This window comes from Crotalus tigris, unplaced genomic scaffold (genome assembly GCF_016545835.1).
Source record: "Crotalus tigris isolate CLP2741 ecotype Arizona unplaced genomic scaffold, ASM1654583v1 scf7180000024277.1505481, whole genome shotgun sequence".
Lineage (NCBI taxonomy): Eukaryota > Metazoa > Chordata > Lepidosauria > Squamata > Viperidae > Crotalus > Crotalus tigris.
In genome coordinates this window covers 443963-459076 of record NW_024100449.1, presented here as the reverse complement: position 1 = coordinate 459076, position 15114 = coordinate 443963, and the positions used below count along the sequence as shown (strand labels likewise).

Here is a 15114-nt window from a genome sequence, read left to right as displayed (position 1 = left end):
AGTCTGTTGGTATTTGGGCAGATTCCCCGCTCATGTTACTTTCCTACATTCTAAACCAGGAGCTACACCTCCTCCCTACCAGAAACAATCTGATATAGACTACCCAGAAACCTCCCAACAACATCAAGGGGAAACCACACCCCCTTTAATTGGAGAAAACAACAATAACGACATTGGAGCGCTTAAGAAATTTGAGGATAGAACCACTAAATTTAGCACTACCCATAATAATAATAAAGGTGGATATCCCATACAGAGAGGGGAGAAAAAACATGTGATGACGACCCGTTCACTTGATAAAAGGGAAAGTAACATGAGCGGGGAATCTGCCCAAATACCAACAGACTTTTGCTTCGTCGAAACGTTGCCAAGACACTTCTAATTTTACGCGGGAGAAAACCCGAACAACCAAAGACCTATATATATATATATATATATATATATATATATATATATATATATATATATTCTCTCTTATATCTTATATAAGATGTATAATTTTATGGCACTACTCCCCAAAAAAGTGGTGTAATTAGCCATCAAACCTCAAAAATGCCACTTTTGGGGGGAGTAGTACCATAAAATTATACATCGATGGAAAGATAATTTAATCAAGAATGTAATTCAACAAAGTTTGTTCAATTATCTGTACTGTATTTTATGAAAGGTATAGCCAAATAACCAGAAAAAGGAAGCACAACCTGCTTAGGTTGACATCAGGTAGCTTTCCTTCACCTGATTTTAGCCAATGAGCATGAAATTATCCATTTGCGGAGAGTTATGAAATTGTTTGTGATTTTTTATCTGGTTTCAGGAGCCTCATCTTCCCTGAAGACTCTTTGAAATATGACCTTGACGCTCTCCCTGGAACGAGCTCTTTTCTTTCTCCCCACCAGAAAATAGATCACTGGGTTAACGCTGCTGTTTAGAGAAGCACTTGGACTTAAGTAGAAATCCAGTTCATTAGCATCAACGAAATTCTCCTTCTTAAGAAAATGAGTAATGAACACGTAGAAATAGAATGGAAGATTAAGAATAAGGAAGCAGAGAAGAGTAATTAGGATCATCACTAAAAGTCTTCCACGTTTCATCTGTTTGGATTTAAGGCATATTTTGATGAATAGGATCACAGTAGAGGTTGTCATCAGAGGAAGGCAAAGCACAGCAGTCACAACCAAATGGAGATTCCAAAATAAATGTTGCATAATGTAATGAATTCCAATCAGGAGGGAAGAGAAGATCCAGAGGAAGGTGCAGACAGCAGGGGACAAATATTTTGGCCGGGAACAGCGATGCCAGATTGGGAAGAGGACAGACACACACCGGTCAATGCTGATGGCTGTCAGAAGAAACAGACCGTTGATATATGTGACATTTAAGAGAGAATAGAAGATAATCTGGAGAATTCCTGGCTGTATAAAACCTATAAAAATGTCAATACAAAATATAGTCATAATGATGAGAAACCCAAAGTCGGCAATAGCTAAATTAAGAATCAATACTGTGAAAGGGTTTCTCTTAATTTGGAAGCCAAGCAGCCAGATAACAATTCCATTTAATGGGGCTCCAATACAGCAGATGATCAATGCGATAGAAAAAAAGATATCTTCAGAATAGTTGAAATATTCCAAATGTTCTCCACTAGCATTCATGTTTGCCAGGCTGATATTCATCAATAGACTTTTATAATGCTCCAATAATCTCTTCTTTTAGAGTGGAAATTCCTATTTGAAAAAAAGAGAGAGAAAAAGAGCCGATTGGATAAAATAATTCATGAACAATTGTCATATCTTGACATCTAACTTCTCTGTGTACAGATTGAGCCAACATTTTGACCTCTGCTAATAGTAATAGTAATAATAGTAGTAATAAGTCCCTTGGGTGCAATTTTAAAACCACTGGAGCATCCCTTGAATACCATCGGCACTGACAAATTCAGCAGCAGTCAATTGCAAAAGGCAGCTTTACTCAGAACAATTTACATCCTGGGGTGACACTTCTAGTATCAACATCTGCCCATCCCAGATCTTTGGGAAGGAATTTATGGGTTGATAAAAATGCCAAATTCAGTCTTAACATCTGGCTGACTTGTGTGACAAAACATAGTAGTAATAAACCAGGAAGGCTTATTGAGAACTGGAGAGACCAAACCTGGCCTATAAAATCATATGAAGAACCCAAAATAGATATGGAAAGAAAAGATTTACATGACCAATACATTACAAAAAAACAACAGGCAAAGCAGAAAATAATAAGAACTGGCAATGGCTAAGAGCAGCAGAAGAAAGAGACAGGGCTAATTCTATCTGCACAAGATCAAACTGTCAGAATAAATGCTATAAATAGCAATAGCCCTTAGTTTTATAGTATATACTGCTTCATAGTGTTTTACAGTCCTCTCTAAGCAGTATACAGCATAAATTCAATTCAATCACTTAAATTCAAACTTCCAACGTTTCTTGCATGCAACCCTCTTCTTTCTCTTGTGGATACTGGACAGTTTTCAGATTCCCATCTGAGAATCTGTGACCTTTGCACTTTGTAAAGAGGGTAGGCAAAATTTCCAGGACTCAATGGGAATCACCAATTTTATTATTATAATAACAATAATAATAATAAAGTTGGAAGGCACCTTGGAGGTCATCTAGTCCAACCCCCTGCTCAGGCAGGAAACCCTACACCATTTCAGACAAATGGCTGTCCAGTCTCTTCTTAAAAACTTCCAGTGTGGGAGCATTCACAGCTTCTGGAGGCAGGTTGTTCCACTGGTTAATTGTTCTAACTGTCAGGAAGTTTCTCCTTAGTTCTAAGTTGTGTCTCTCTTTGGTCAGTTTCCATCCGTTGCTTCTTGTCCTGCCTTCAGGCACTTTGGAGAATAGCTTGGCTCCCTCTTCTTTGAGGAAGCCCCTGAGATATTGGAATGCTGCTATCATATCACCCCTCATCCTTCTCTTCATTAAACTAGACAGACCCTACTCCAGCAACCATTCCTTATATGTTTTAGCATCCAGTCCCCTGATCATCTTTGTTGCTCTTCTCTGTATTTTAATACACAATCCTGAAGGGAGAACATTTGTCATGGAAATAAAGTAGGAAAGCAGTTGAAAAATAAGGTTGAGTGAGCTAAAAGGAGAAATTTTGGAGAAACTTTACACCAAGACAGTTAAAATTGAGGTTTTGGGTAATTTAATTGCTTGTAAGATATTTGCACTTGTTTGTTTTAATGGACAAACCAGTGTGTGTGGGGGGGGGTATTTTAAAGGCCTGGAGACTAAAGCATACAGGATTATGGGTATAGTTACATGATTTGGGTATAGCTAGTCTAGAGAAAAGAAGGACGAGGGGGGACATAATAGCAGTCTTCCAGTATCTCAGGGACTGCCCCAAAGAAGAGGGAGTCAAGCTATTCTCCAAAGCACCTGAAGGCAGGACAAGAAGCAACGGATGGAAACTGACCAAAGAGAGAAGCAATCTAGAACTAAGGAGAAACTTCCTAAGAGTGAGGACAATTAACGAGTGGAATGGCTCCATCACTGGAAGCTTTTACAAAAAACTGGACTGCCACTTGTCTGGAATGGAATAGGCTCTCCTGCTTGAGTGGGGTGGTGTGGAGTGGAAGCCCTCCAGGGTCCCCTCCAGTTGAATTGAATTGACAGCATTACAGAAAAAATTGAATTTTAGGTAATTATCAACATAAATATCACAAAAAAGATTTTTGATATGAAAAATCAGATGCAGAAATTGCTAGTTTAGTGTACAATTTTTTTTTGCTTATTCCTAAATTAGATTAGATTAAACCTCTTACCTATTGGTCCACAGTTGGTGAGAAGATTAATGTCTCGTCTTATTGATGGATGGAGGGACTGATGATGACCAAAGCAGAAGGCATTGCAGAGAAAATGTGATGCATTGTAAGCCCTGTTCAGGCTACTTGTAGTTCAGCAGATGAAGAACAGTAGGCTCTACCTATACTATGCTCTGTTAATTATCTCCAAAATTGGACATATTAAAGAGAAACATGTTTTGTTTGATAGCACATTAAATTTGATAATTTAATCTTGAAGTAGCAAGCAATGGTAAGCAGTTCTTAACAGATTTTGCATATCTGTTCTGGGACAGGAAACAGATCTTGCTTTCTCATGCAAGTCTCATGCAAATAGACATTTTTTGAACTTGCTGAATAGTAGTAACTGTGAAAGGAACTCACAGTCCTAGTGGACAATCATTTAAGACTTAAGTATGAGCAAGCAATGTGCTGCAGCTGCCAAAAAAGCCAACACAGTGCTAGGCTGCATTAACAGAGGGATAGAATCAAAATTACGTGAAGTGTTAATATCGCTTTACAATGCCTTGGTAAGGCCACACTTGGAATCCTGTATCCAGTTTTGGTCACCACAATGCAAAAACAATGTTGAGACTCTAGAAAGAGTACAGACAAGAGCAACAGAGATGATTATGGGACTGGAGGCATATAAGGAATAGTTGCTGGAATTGGGTATGTCTAGTCTAATGCTCCTGGGGAGGAAAGCTATGGCAAATTTAGACAGCATACTAAAAAGCAGAGACATCACCCTGCCAACAAAAGGACATATAGTCAAGGCCATGGTTTTTCCAGTTGCAATGTATGGCTGTGAAAGATGGACCATAAGAAAGGCTGAGCGCAAAGGAATTGAGGCCTTTGAACTATGGCGCTGGAGAAGACTCTTGCGAGCCCCCTGGATTGCAAGGCAATCAAAGTGGTCAGTCCTAGAGGAGATCAACCCTGACTGCTCTTTAGAAGGCCAGATCCTGAAGCTGAAACTCAAGTACTTTGGCCATCTAATGATAAGGAAGGACTCACTGGAGAAGAGCCTGATGCTGGGAAAGATAGAGGGCAAGAGAAGAAGGGGACGACAGAGAAGGAGGTGGCTGGATGGAGTCACTGAAGCAGTAGGCATGAGCTTCAATGGACTCCAGAAGATGGTAGAGGACAGGAAGGCCTGGAGGAACATTGTCCATGGGGTCGTGATGGGTTGGACACGATTTAGCAACTAACAACAACAACTATTATTATTGTTGTTGTTATTATTATTGATAAGAGGATCTGATTCTTGTCTTTGCAAAGTAATCATCAACTATGAATATGGAAAGAGATTGCCTCATGAACTTAGGCAATTGGAAATAAAGGGGAAATTCTTTTGTTTTATTTCAGTTGGACTGGTCCCCTCATCTGAGAAGTTTTATGATGAACTTCTGCTCACAAACCTCTCATCTTCATGCTAAACATGCTACAAATCTCTCTTTCTTTACAGCCTTTCTATGCTCTGGTTCATGCAGACCAAAGTGCTAATTTAAGGGTCTGGATTTATTGGGACACAAAGGGAAGACTGCCTTTTTGAGATGAAAATAATTCTGCATTCCTGACCAGCACATGAATCCTTACCTTGTCTGTTCAGCTTCTTCTCAAAAATTTCATCCAGTTCTGGCTACCATATTATAAAAAAAAATGTTGGGACTCTGGAAAGAATGCAGAAACAAGCAACAAGGATAATTAGGGGACTGGAGGATAAAACATTCCAAGAACCATTGCAGGAATTGGGTTTGTATAGTCTAGTGGGGGGAGAAATGACTAGGGGTGGCATGATAGCAATCTTCCAGTATTTTTTTTTTATTGAAAGTTTTTAAATTTTACAAAACAAATCCATTCCCAAAACCCCCACCCTCTCGTACCCTCCCCCATCTTTCCCAAACCTCCCATACCCTCCCTCAACCTTCCCAGAGCTGAGTACAGGCTTAATTAAAATTTTCAAAGAAAATAAAAAATAGAAAAAAACTTAAAACACATATAAATCCTAAACAAATCTAAATACCTTAAATTAAACAAATTATCTTCTCTAAAACATAATAGTTACAAACATTAAACACACATTATAATATACTTTAAACATTTTCTAGTATTGTACTTATATTATTATCCATCATTTTATATAGAATCCCCAAAACACAAATTTAAACATTACTTTCTTTAAATATCCAGTATTTGAGGGGCTGCCACAAAGAAGAGGTCAAACTATTTTCCAAAGCACTTGAAAGCAGGACGAGAAACAATGGATGGTAACTAGTCAAGGGGAGAAGCAACCTAGAACTAAGGAGAAATTTCCTAATGGTGAGAACAATTAACTAGTGGAATGCCTTGCCTTCAGAAGTTGTGGGTGCTCCATCACCAAAGGGTTTTAAGAAGATATTGGCCAGCCACTTGTTTGAAATGGTATAGGGTCACCTGCTCAAGCAGGGGGCTGGACTAGAAGATCTTCAAGGTCCCTTATTCTATTCTATTCTATTCTATTCCATTCCATTCCATTAAATATTTTCTATTCCATTCCATATTCTATTCTATTCTATTCTATTCTATTCTATTCTATTCTATTCTATTCTATTCTATTCTATTCTATTCTATTCTATTCCACTCCATTAAATATTTTCTATTCCATTCCATATTTCTATTCTATTCTATTCTATTCCATTCCATTCCATTAAATATTTTCTATTCCATTCCATATTTCTATTCTATTCTATTCTATTCTATTCTATTCTATTCTATTCTATTCTGGATTTGTGATCCATGAAAGGTCGCAATTTAGATTCAGCTGACCTGCATTCTTATACACAGTCCAGCAGATGGCACTATAGACTTATTGAAATGGTCCTTCCCCCTCCTGTAATGGTCACTACCTAAGCAAATAAGTATTATTATTTCTTAAAATTTATGTATTTGCCATTGTCATAAAATGGCCCAGTCAGATAGGAGTCTAGCCAAGGGATAGAACAATTTGTATAAATGTTTCAAATTGTAATATAAAGCAAACAAAAAAAAAAAAATAAAGAAAGAAGAGACATCAAAACAAAATCTCTGCTGGAGCAATACACTTTTAACTTGCTTCCTAAATACATAGGATTCTCAATTCTTGGAATAAAAGGTTTCAAACAATGAAAGCCACCACTGAGAAGGGCTATTATCAGACCCATGGGTTTTGCGGAGTGGGGTGATCCTCAACAGCAATAGCACTTAGATTATATACCGCCCATAGTGCTCCACAGCGCTCCACAGAATCCCACAAGGCTGAAGGTTTCAACTTTTCACAGCCACTTTTAACCACCTGATCAATTAGGGTGGGTTCTTCCTAAGTTTCTTCCTTTGACAGTTAAACTTTAGAGAATAACCTCTTTCTCTCTCTTAACTGATGGTTTCTAGGCAACATCCCTTTCTCTTATCTCCCAAGGTCATCCACACATGCCATTACAACTATGGAGTTTCTGATCCCAATTAGCATCCTTAAATGAGGACTGCCTGTATTTTAACAGGATTAGCCCCCCCCCTCTAAAAACTACTATCTCCTTAAAAATGATCCTGCCCTACTTCTTGCTATAAACGTGATGCTATTGATCAGGGATCTCCAACTTGGCAACTTTAAGACTTGTGGACTTCAGCTCCCAGAATTCCTCAGCCAGCATGGGGAATTGTGACAGACAGTCCACAAAGTTACAAGTTTTGGAGACCCCTGCTTTTAGTCTGTGTGCTTCTACTCATGCTTTTTCCTTCAAGTATATCTTCCTTTCCATCTGTGATGTGAGGTCTTATCCAGTGGTGGGATTCAGCCGGTTCGCACCAGTTCGGCGGGACCGGTAGCTAATTCTTTGTTGCCCATGCCCAGAACGGACTTCCGGAAGCAGCATCCACACAGACAACCAGTTGTTCACATATTTGAATCCCATCACTGGTCTCATCCACATTTTTTTCTTAGCAATAGCAATAGCCTTATATACCGCTCCACAGTGCTTTACAGCCCTCTCTGAGTGGTTTATAGAGTCAGCCTATTGCCCCCAACAATCTGGGTCCTCATTTTACCCACCTCAGAAGGATGGAAGGCTGAGTCCACCTTGAGCCGGCCAGGATCAAACTCCAGACTGTGGGCAGAGTCAGCCTGCAATACTGAATTGTAAGCCTTGCAACACCATGATCAAAGGGATGTCCATGTCCTTTGAGGCAGCTGCTATGAGTGCCTTAGAGCAGACATGTCAAACTCACAACGTCACGTGACGTCACACAAAGTATTGGGACGGTTTTGCCATTGCTGGCAATGGGGTGTGCGTGGCTTCCAGATGGCGCGTCCAGCCCGTGTGACGGCAGTTTGACACCCCTGCCTTAGAAGATGTAGCTGCTTTAATACTCTGGGAAGTGGCATTTGGCTTTCAGCACTGAGTTTGGGGAAAATGTTTTTCCTTCGTTATAGGCATCCCAGACAGTGGGCCTGCTTAGATATTTCTCTGTCATTGACTTCCATTTTAGCCATAGCAATAGCCCCTCTCTAAGCAGTTTACAGAATTAGCATATTGCCCCCAACAATCTCCAAAGCACCAGAGGGCAGGACGAGAAACAATGGTTGGAAAGTGACCAAAGAGAGAAGCAACCTGGAATTAAGGAGAAACTTCCTAACAGTGAGGACAATTAACCAGTGGAACAGTTTGCCTCCAGAAGTTATGGGCGCTCCATCACTGGAGGTTTTTAAGAAGAGACTAGACAGTCATTTGTCTGAAATGGTATAGGTTCTCCTGCTTGAGCAGGGGGCTGGACTAGAAGACCTCCAAGGTCCCTTCCAGCTTTACTCTATTGTTGTTGGTGAAATGTTCTTGGCCTTGGAGAACCTCGTTTCTCATAATGGATCCCTGCAATTACTGGCAGTCAATAGATTTGGACAAAATAAACTAGGATTTGGATGGAGAGAGAGGATGACTGAATGGCTTTCCCAACAATTCCTACTTTTCATTTAGGCCACATGTTAGTAATCAAGCTGGCCCAGAATTCTTCTCCAAATAATTTATCTCTTTTCTAATCAGGCAAGATCTGTATTACAACTGAACAATTAATCAGTGGAACAACATGCTCCCAGAAGTTGTGGATGGTCCAACATTGGAGGTTTTTAAGAAGAGACTGGACAACCATTTGTCTGAAATGGTGTAGGGTTTCCTGCCTGTGCAGGGGGTTGGACTGGATGACCTCCAAGGTCCCTTTTAACTCTGTTATTGTTATTCTTTTATACTTCTTTCTCTTGTTAATTTTTCAGTATGAAACAGTGTACCATATCTGAGTTCAGAACTTCAGACAAGGGAAGGACATATATCTAGCACTGATGATGTTACCTAGTTGGGTAATGAAATGTCTACAAGCAAACAATCAAAGTCAGAGAGCACCAAGGACCCCTCATGTCAATCCTGAGCTACAAATATTCTCCTTTATTGGGATATATGTCCATTTTAATATTAAGTGAGCTTCTGGTGATCTTAATAGTCAACAGTGTTAGTAGACATTAAAGATGGAGAAAAAAAAATATGTTCCCTTTGCATTTTTGTGAAAATTTATCCATTTTGCACTTTCTGGTTTGCTATGCTATGCAAATTCAAATTGTTTGAACAGTTTATGGAAACCCACATTTTATTTTATTTTATTTTATTTATTTTTATTTAAAATATTTATATAGCCATCCATCTTCTAAGTAACTCTGAGTGACTCTCAATCAAAGGTTAAAGCAACATATAACATCATATTAAAATTATAACACTAACCAAAAAAGCTAATACAATCCTGGGTTGTATTAAACAGAGGCACAGAATCAAGATAACGCAAAGTATTACTACTGCTTTATAAACCCTAGTAAGACCACACCTGGAATACTGCAGCCAATTTTGGTCACTTTATCACAAAAAAGATGTTGAAAGTTTGGAAAAAAATCAGAGAACTAAAATGATCAAAGGCCTGGACACTAAAACAAACAAAGAATGGATGCGGGGCTTGGGTTTGGCTAGTCTAAAGAAAAGAAGAAATAGGGGAGACATGATAGCAGTGTTCTAGTATCTGAGGGGCTGCCACAAGGAAGAGGGGGGTCAGGTTGTTCACCAAAGCACCAGAGGGAAGGACGAGAAACAATGGTTGGAAACTGATCAAGGAGAGAAGCAACCTGGAATTAAGGAGAAACTTCCTGACAGTGAGGACAATCAACCAGTGGAACAGCTTGCCTCCAGAAATCATGGGTGCTCCATCACTGGAGATTTTTAAGAAAAGACTAGACATTCACCTGTCTGAGATGGTGTAGATTCTCCTGCTTGAGCAGGGGGCTAGATTAGAAGACCTCCAGGGTCCCTTCCAGCTCTATTCTATTCTAATTTTCAAAAAATAAAAATCATAATGTTAAAAATGACAAAGATCTAGTGCCAGATCAAAATTTTAATGTACAATTATCCAATCTTTTCCCATTGTTTGGAGATCTTCAGAGCTTTATGGAAGGCTAATATCCCAGAATTCAGGGGGCAAGGGACAGGCCTGCCACAAAGAAAGACATATTTCCTAGATCCATCAGTTGGAAATATTTAGGGGAAGGGAATAGGAATGTGCCACCCTAGGCGGGGTAGAAATCCTTGGGGAAAGGTTGGCCTGCAGTTAGAATTTTTAAGGTGATGACTAGCACCTTGAATTGTACCCAGAAAGAAACTGGAAGCCATTGCAGCTCCGGCAATAAAAGTATTACATGAGTAAATCTAGGTGCCCCTATTACTGTGCACACAGCTGCATTCTGAACCAGTTCTGGGTAGTCTTCAAGAGAAGTCCCATGTAAAGAGTATTGCAGTAATCCAAACAGGAGGAGACCAAGGCATGAGTGACTGTGAGCAAAGCCTCCTGGTCCAGGAAAGTGTGCAACTGGCACACAACAAATCTGTGCAAAGCCCAACCACCCTAAGCACAGCTGCCACCTGCTCTTTGAGCAGGAGCTGTAAGTCCACGAGGGACCCTCAAATTGCCCACCAGCTCAGTCCAGGGAAGTGAAGTGCCACCCTTTCCATACTCAAAGATGAAGGATCATCTGGGTCTCCAAAATCCCGTAGTCTGTCTTTGCCAGGGTTGAGCTGAAGCCAGTTCCTCCTCGTGCATATCCTTAACAGCCTTCAGGCACTCTGCCAGCAACATTTCCAGAATTTGGTTTGTAACTAGAAAAAAAAAAAAAATGGTCATAATCAGTTTACAGTATATATGTATTACAGGAAATATCTATCCATATCTATCTATCCATCCTCTGTCTGTCTTCCTGATATTTGGGGTTAGAAATTTAGAAAATGTTAAAGTTAATTATCTATCTATCTATCTATCTATCTATCTATCTATCTATCTATCTATCTATCTACCTACCTACCTACCTACCTACCTATCTACCTACCTACCTACCTACCTACCTATCTACATCTATCTACTGCATCTATCTATCTACCTACCTCTATCTATCTATCTATCTATCTATCTATCTATCTATCTATCTATCTATCTATCTACTTACCTACCTACCTACCTACCTACCTACCTACATCTATCTATCTATCTATCTATCTATCTATCTATCTATCTATCTATCTATCTATCTACCTACCTATCTACCTACCTACCTACCTACCTACCTATCTACATCTATCTACTGCATCTATCTATCTACCTACCTCTATCTATCTATCTATCTATCTATCTATCTATCTATCTATCTATCTACTTACCTACCTACCTACCTACCTACCTACCTACCTACATCTATCTACTGCATCTATCTATCTACCTACATCTATCTATCTATCTATCTATCTATCTATCTATCTATCTATCTATCTATCTATCTATCTATCTACTTACCTACCTACCTACCTGCCTACCTACATCTATCTATCTGCTGTATCTACCTATCTACATACCTATCTACATACCTATCTATCTATCTATCTATCTATCTATCTATCTATCTATCTATCTACTATCTCTAAATGATTTAATTTTAAATATTCACCTGTTTAAAAATGCTGGCTAAATTATTATCCTCAATAACCATTAGGAATAATAATTAAAATTCATCTCTGACTTTATAACTCCTCTTCTTCTGATACTGGATAGAAAACCTCAGAATTTCTTATCCCTGCTATACATTTTCTTCTTTTTTAAAGCCTTCCTTCCTTCCTTCCTTCCTTCCTTCCTTCCTTCCTTCCTTCCTTCCTTCCTTCCTTCCTTCCTTCCTTCCTTCCCCTTTTTAAAACTCTCCGCTGTCTATATATTATCTGCAATTTTACCAGATCTAGAAAAGCTCAACAGAATCAGACGTGGTCAATATCTGGACAGGAGACCACTGTTCAATTCCCAAATCACAGGCTAAAATAGGCAGCTCAAGAAACATCCAGAAAATGATAATGACAAAGAACTTCCAAAATGTGGTCAAACACAGAGTTCGTATCAATATGTGAGAGCATCTACTTGCTTGTCATCTTAACTGGACAATTTTTTTTTTTTTTTACAGGAAAGCTCAAAAAAAAAAAAAAAAAAAATCTCCACTGCATGAAATTGGACTTTCCTGAAAAAAAGAAAAGAAAGAAAAAAATGCTTTCAAGGTTGCAAGTTGAAACATTTACCTATATTCTCCCACCATCTCCTTAAATTCCACTCCAGCCTCCACCCCACCTCAATTTACACACCCTCATTCTTCCTACTGACCCCTCCCCAAATCTCCTGCTTGATTCTCTCTCTCTCTCTCTCTCTCTCTCTCTCTCTCTCTCTCTCTCTCTCTCTCTCTCTCTCTGTGTGTGTGTGTGTGTTTGCTTTGCATCTTTCCAAAGTTAGCTTCACTCTGAGCAAGAGGGATATTGAGATCAAGTGCCAAACCTTTTCGAGCTGAGAGACTGCCTCCTCTTTCTGTTTTGCCATTTATCTTTGAATCTGGCTAAAAAAAGAGAGAGAAGGACTTGCAAGGAAGAGCCTTCAACTTTATGGATAGAAGAAAACATTTTTTTTTCCCCAGCTGTCTTTTTTTCATTTGAAAGTTGCCCCACATACTCTGATTGGATTTGGTTTGCTTTCCATGCTGGCTGTAAGTCTAACTCTGATCTGAAGGGCTGGATGTGACCTGCTTCTCCAAGAATTGCTGGAAGAGTTTGCCCACTTTGCAGGTAAGAGGCATCATGTAGAAGAAACGAGGTGCTTGAGAAACCTTAAAGGTAACTGGTAATTGGCACTGGCTTTGGTGAGAAACACCCAGGTTTTTCTTTCCAGCATGGATGAGATTTATCTGCTTAGGCATAGAATGCAGATTAACAGAGTTGGAAGGGTTAGGGTTAGGGACCTTGGAGGTCTTCTAGCCTGACCCCCTGCACCATTCCGGACAAATGGTTGTCCAATCTCTTCTAAAAAACAAAACAAAACTTCCAGTGATGGAGCACCCAGAACTTCTGGAGACAAGCTATTCCAGTGATTAGTAGAATAGATGTTCTAGGTGTGGCTTCGATTTGTAGACTCAGAATGGTGTCCTTCTGTGCTTTTAAAGACACAGTTCTTTTGTTGGACACAATTTTGTTGTCCATTCTGCCTTGAGGAAAGAGAATTCGGGGCAGGTGAATGCATCAGAGCCTGTTTTATTAGGTCAATTGGAGTCATATGGCTAGCTTGCGCTGACATTTTGACCCAGGGCATCTTTTCCCTTTGTTTCAGGAGCTGTTGAACAGAAACACTTTTTCAATTAGATTTGCAGGCTACCTTCCTGAAAGAACACAGTGAGTGGCTTACAATTCAATTAAATTCAATTTAGCAGGAGTAATTTGGGGATTCCTTCTACCAAATCTAGAAATATCTGATGTGTTGCAAGCAGCTCTTCCTCATTAGCAAACATTCTTTGGGTGGATTCAGCTGATAGATTTGGATGACTTTCTTTGAAAGAATAAAGAAAAAAAAAATCCACTTTTCCTACTATCCCTATTTGCCCTCAGAATCAAGCCTGTTTTAAAATGCAGAAGTATTTTCTTGCTTGATTTCAATATATTTTGGTCATGCTTATTTTCATCTAAAGCCTTTGTTGCTAAACGATACATGATCTACTTTGCTGTAAATAGCTGGTAGAATAAAAATACAAGTCTGCTGTAAATTATAAGTGGATGCCAGCTTCAGTCAATGTCATGTTGCAAACTGAATTACGCTGATTTTCTTTCCGCTATAACTTCATAAAGTAGTGTCCATATTCCCATTTTATTTTTTATTTTTATTTTTTTAAAAAAAAATACTGCTTTGGGTGATATTTAATACATGGTCCTGCTTGGTATATTCAGCTGCTCTCTAATTATAAGCTACATTCTTGGGTTTCAGCATTTAAGAATAGCATGCTAACAGTGGGAAAACCCAGCCCATAGTGAGAAGCAAAGAGTGATGCTATCATGGTCAGTAGGACAAATAGCTTCTACCAAATATTTTCTAGAGGTGCCACCAACATTGTGGACCTCACCTGGTCTTCTGTCAGGTTGTCAGCACAAAACAGGAGTGGAATCTGCAACAATTCATGTGGAATACAGTTGTGGAAGAAAATGACATCCAGTCAAGGCCTCATCTCGTCCTTTCTCCTTCTTCCCTCTAACTGTGACTACCTCAATCCTGGATCCTGCTTCTCCAGCCAGAGGGCATACTTGGGTCCCATGGTGGTGGCTTTTATGCACCGTTTAGCACTTGCATGGATTTGGAGGAACTATTCTTGCAAGAAGGTGGGGTCCTGGCAACCAGTGCAACAGTATAAGTGCTAAGTGGTACCTTGTTGAATAGTAGTAACTGTGAGAGGGACCTCTGAGTCCTAGTGGACAATCAATTAAATATGAGCCAGCCATGTGCTGCAGCTGCCAAAAAAGCCAACACAGTGCTGGGCTGCATTAACAGGGGGATAGAATCAAGATCACGTGAAGTGTTAATACCACTTTACAATGCCTTGGTAAGGCCACACCTGGAATACTGCATCCAGTTTTGGTCACAACGATGTGAAAAAGTTGTGGAGACTCTAGAAAGAGTGCAGAGAAGAGAAACAAAGATGATTAGGGGACTGGAGGCTGAAACATACAGTATAAAGAACGGTTGCTGGAATTGGGTATGTCTAGTTTAAAGAAGAGAAGGACGAGGGGGGACATGATAGCAGTGTTCCAGTATCTCAGGGGCTGCCACAAAGAAGAGGGAGTCAAGCTATTCTCCAAAGCACCCGAAGGCAGGACAAGAAGCAATGGATGGAAACTAATCAAGGAGAGAAGCAACCT

At 39.5% G+C, this 15114-nt stretch overlaps 2 protein-coding genes across 2 annotated transcripts in view; one reads left to right on the top strand and one right to left on the bottom strand.

The window, feature by feature from the left end:
• Positions 1 to 661: 661 nt before the first annotated feature.
• On the bottom strand, positions 662 to 3916 carry LOC120299104 (mas-related G-protein coupled receptor member H-like). Its single transcript, XM_039323552.1, has 2 exons — positions 3806 to 3916; positions 662 to 1724 (listed from the first exon to the last, which is right to left on the bottom strand). Exon 2 carries the CDS (start codon positions 1671 to 1673, stop codon positions 801 to 803), a length of 873 nt encoding a protein of 290 aa, XP_039179486.1. The 5' UTR covers positions 1674 to 1724; positions 3806 to 3916; the 3' UTR covers positions 662 to 800.
• An 8894-nt stretch (positions 3917 to 12810) lies between these two features.
• The window catches only part of COL22A1 (collagen type XXII alpha 1 chain), a 186470-nt gene continuing 184166 nt past the window's right edge, over positions 12811 to 15114 (top strand). Inside the window, exon 1 of the mRNA XM_039323548.1 lies at positions 12811 to 13002. The gene's annotated coding sequence lies outside the window, so the exon portion shown is untranslated. The remainder of the gene's footprint in view (positions 13003 to 15114) is intronic.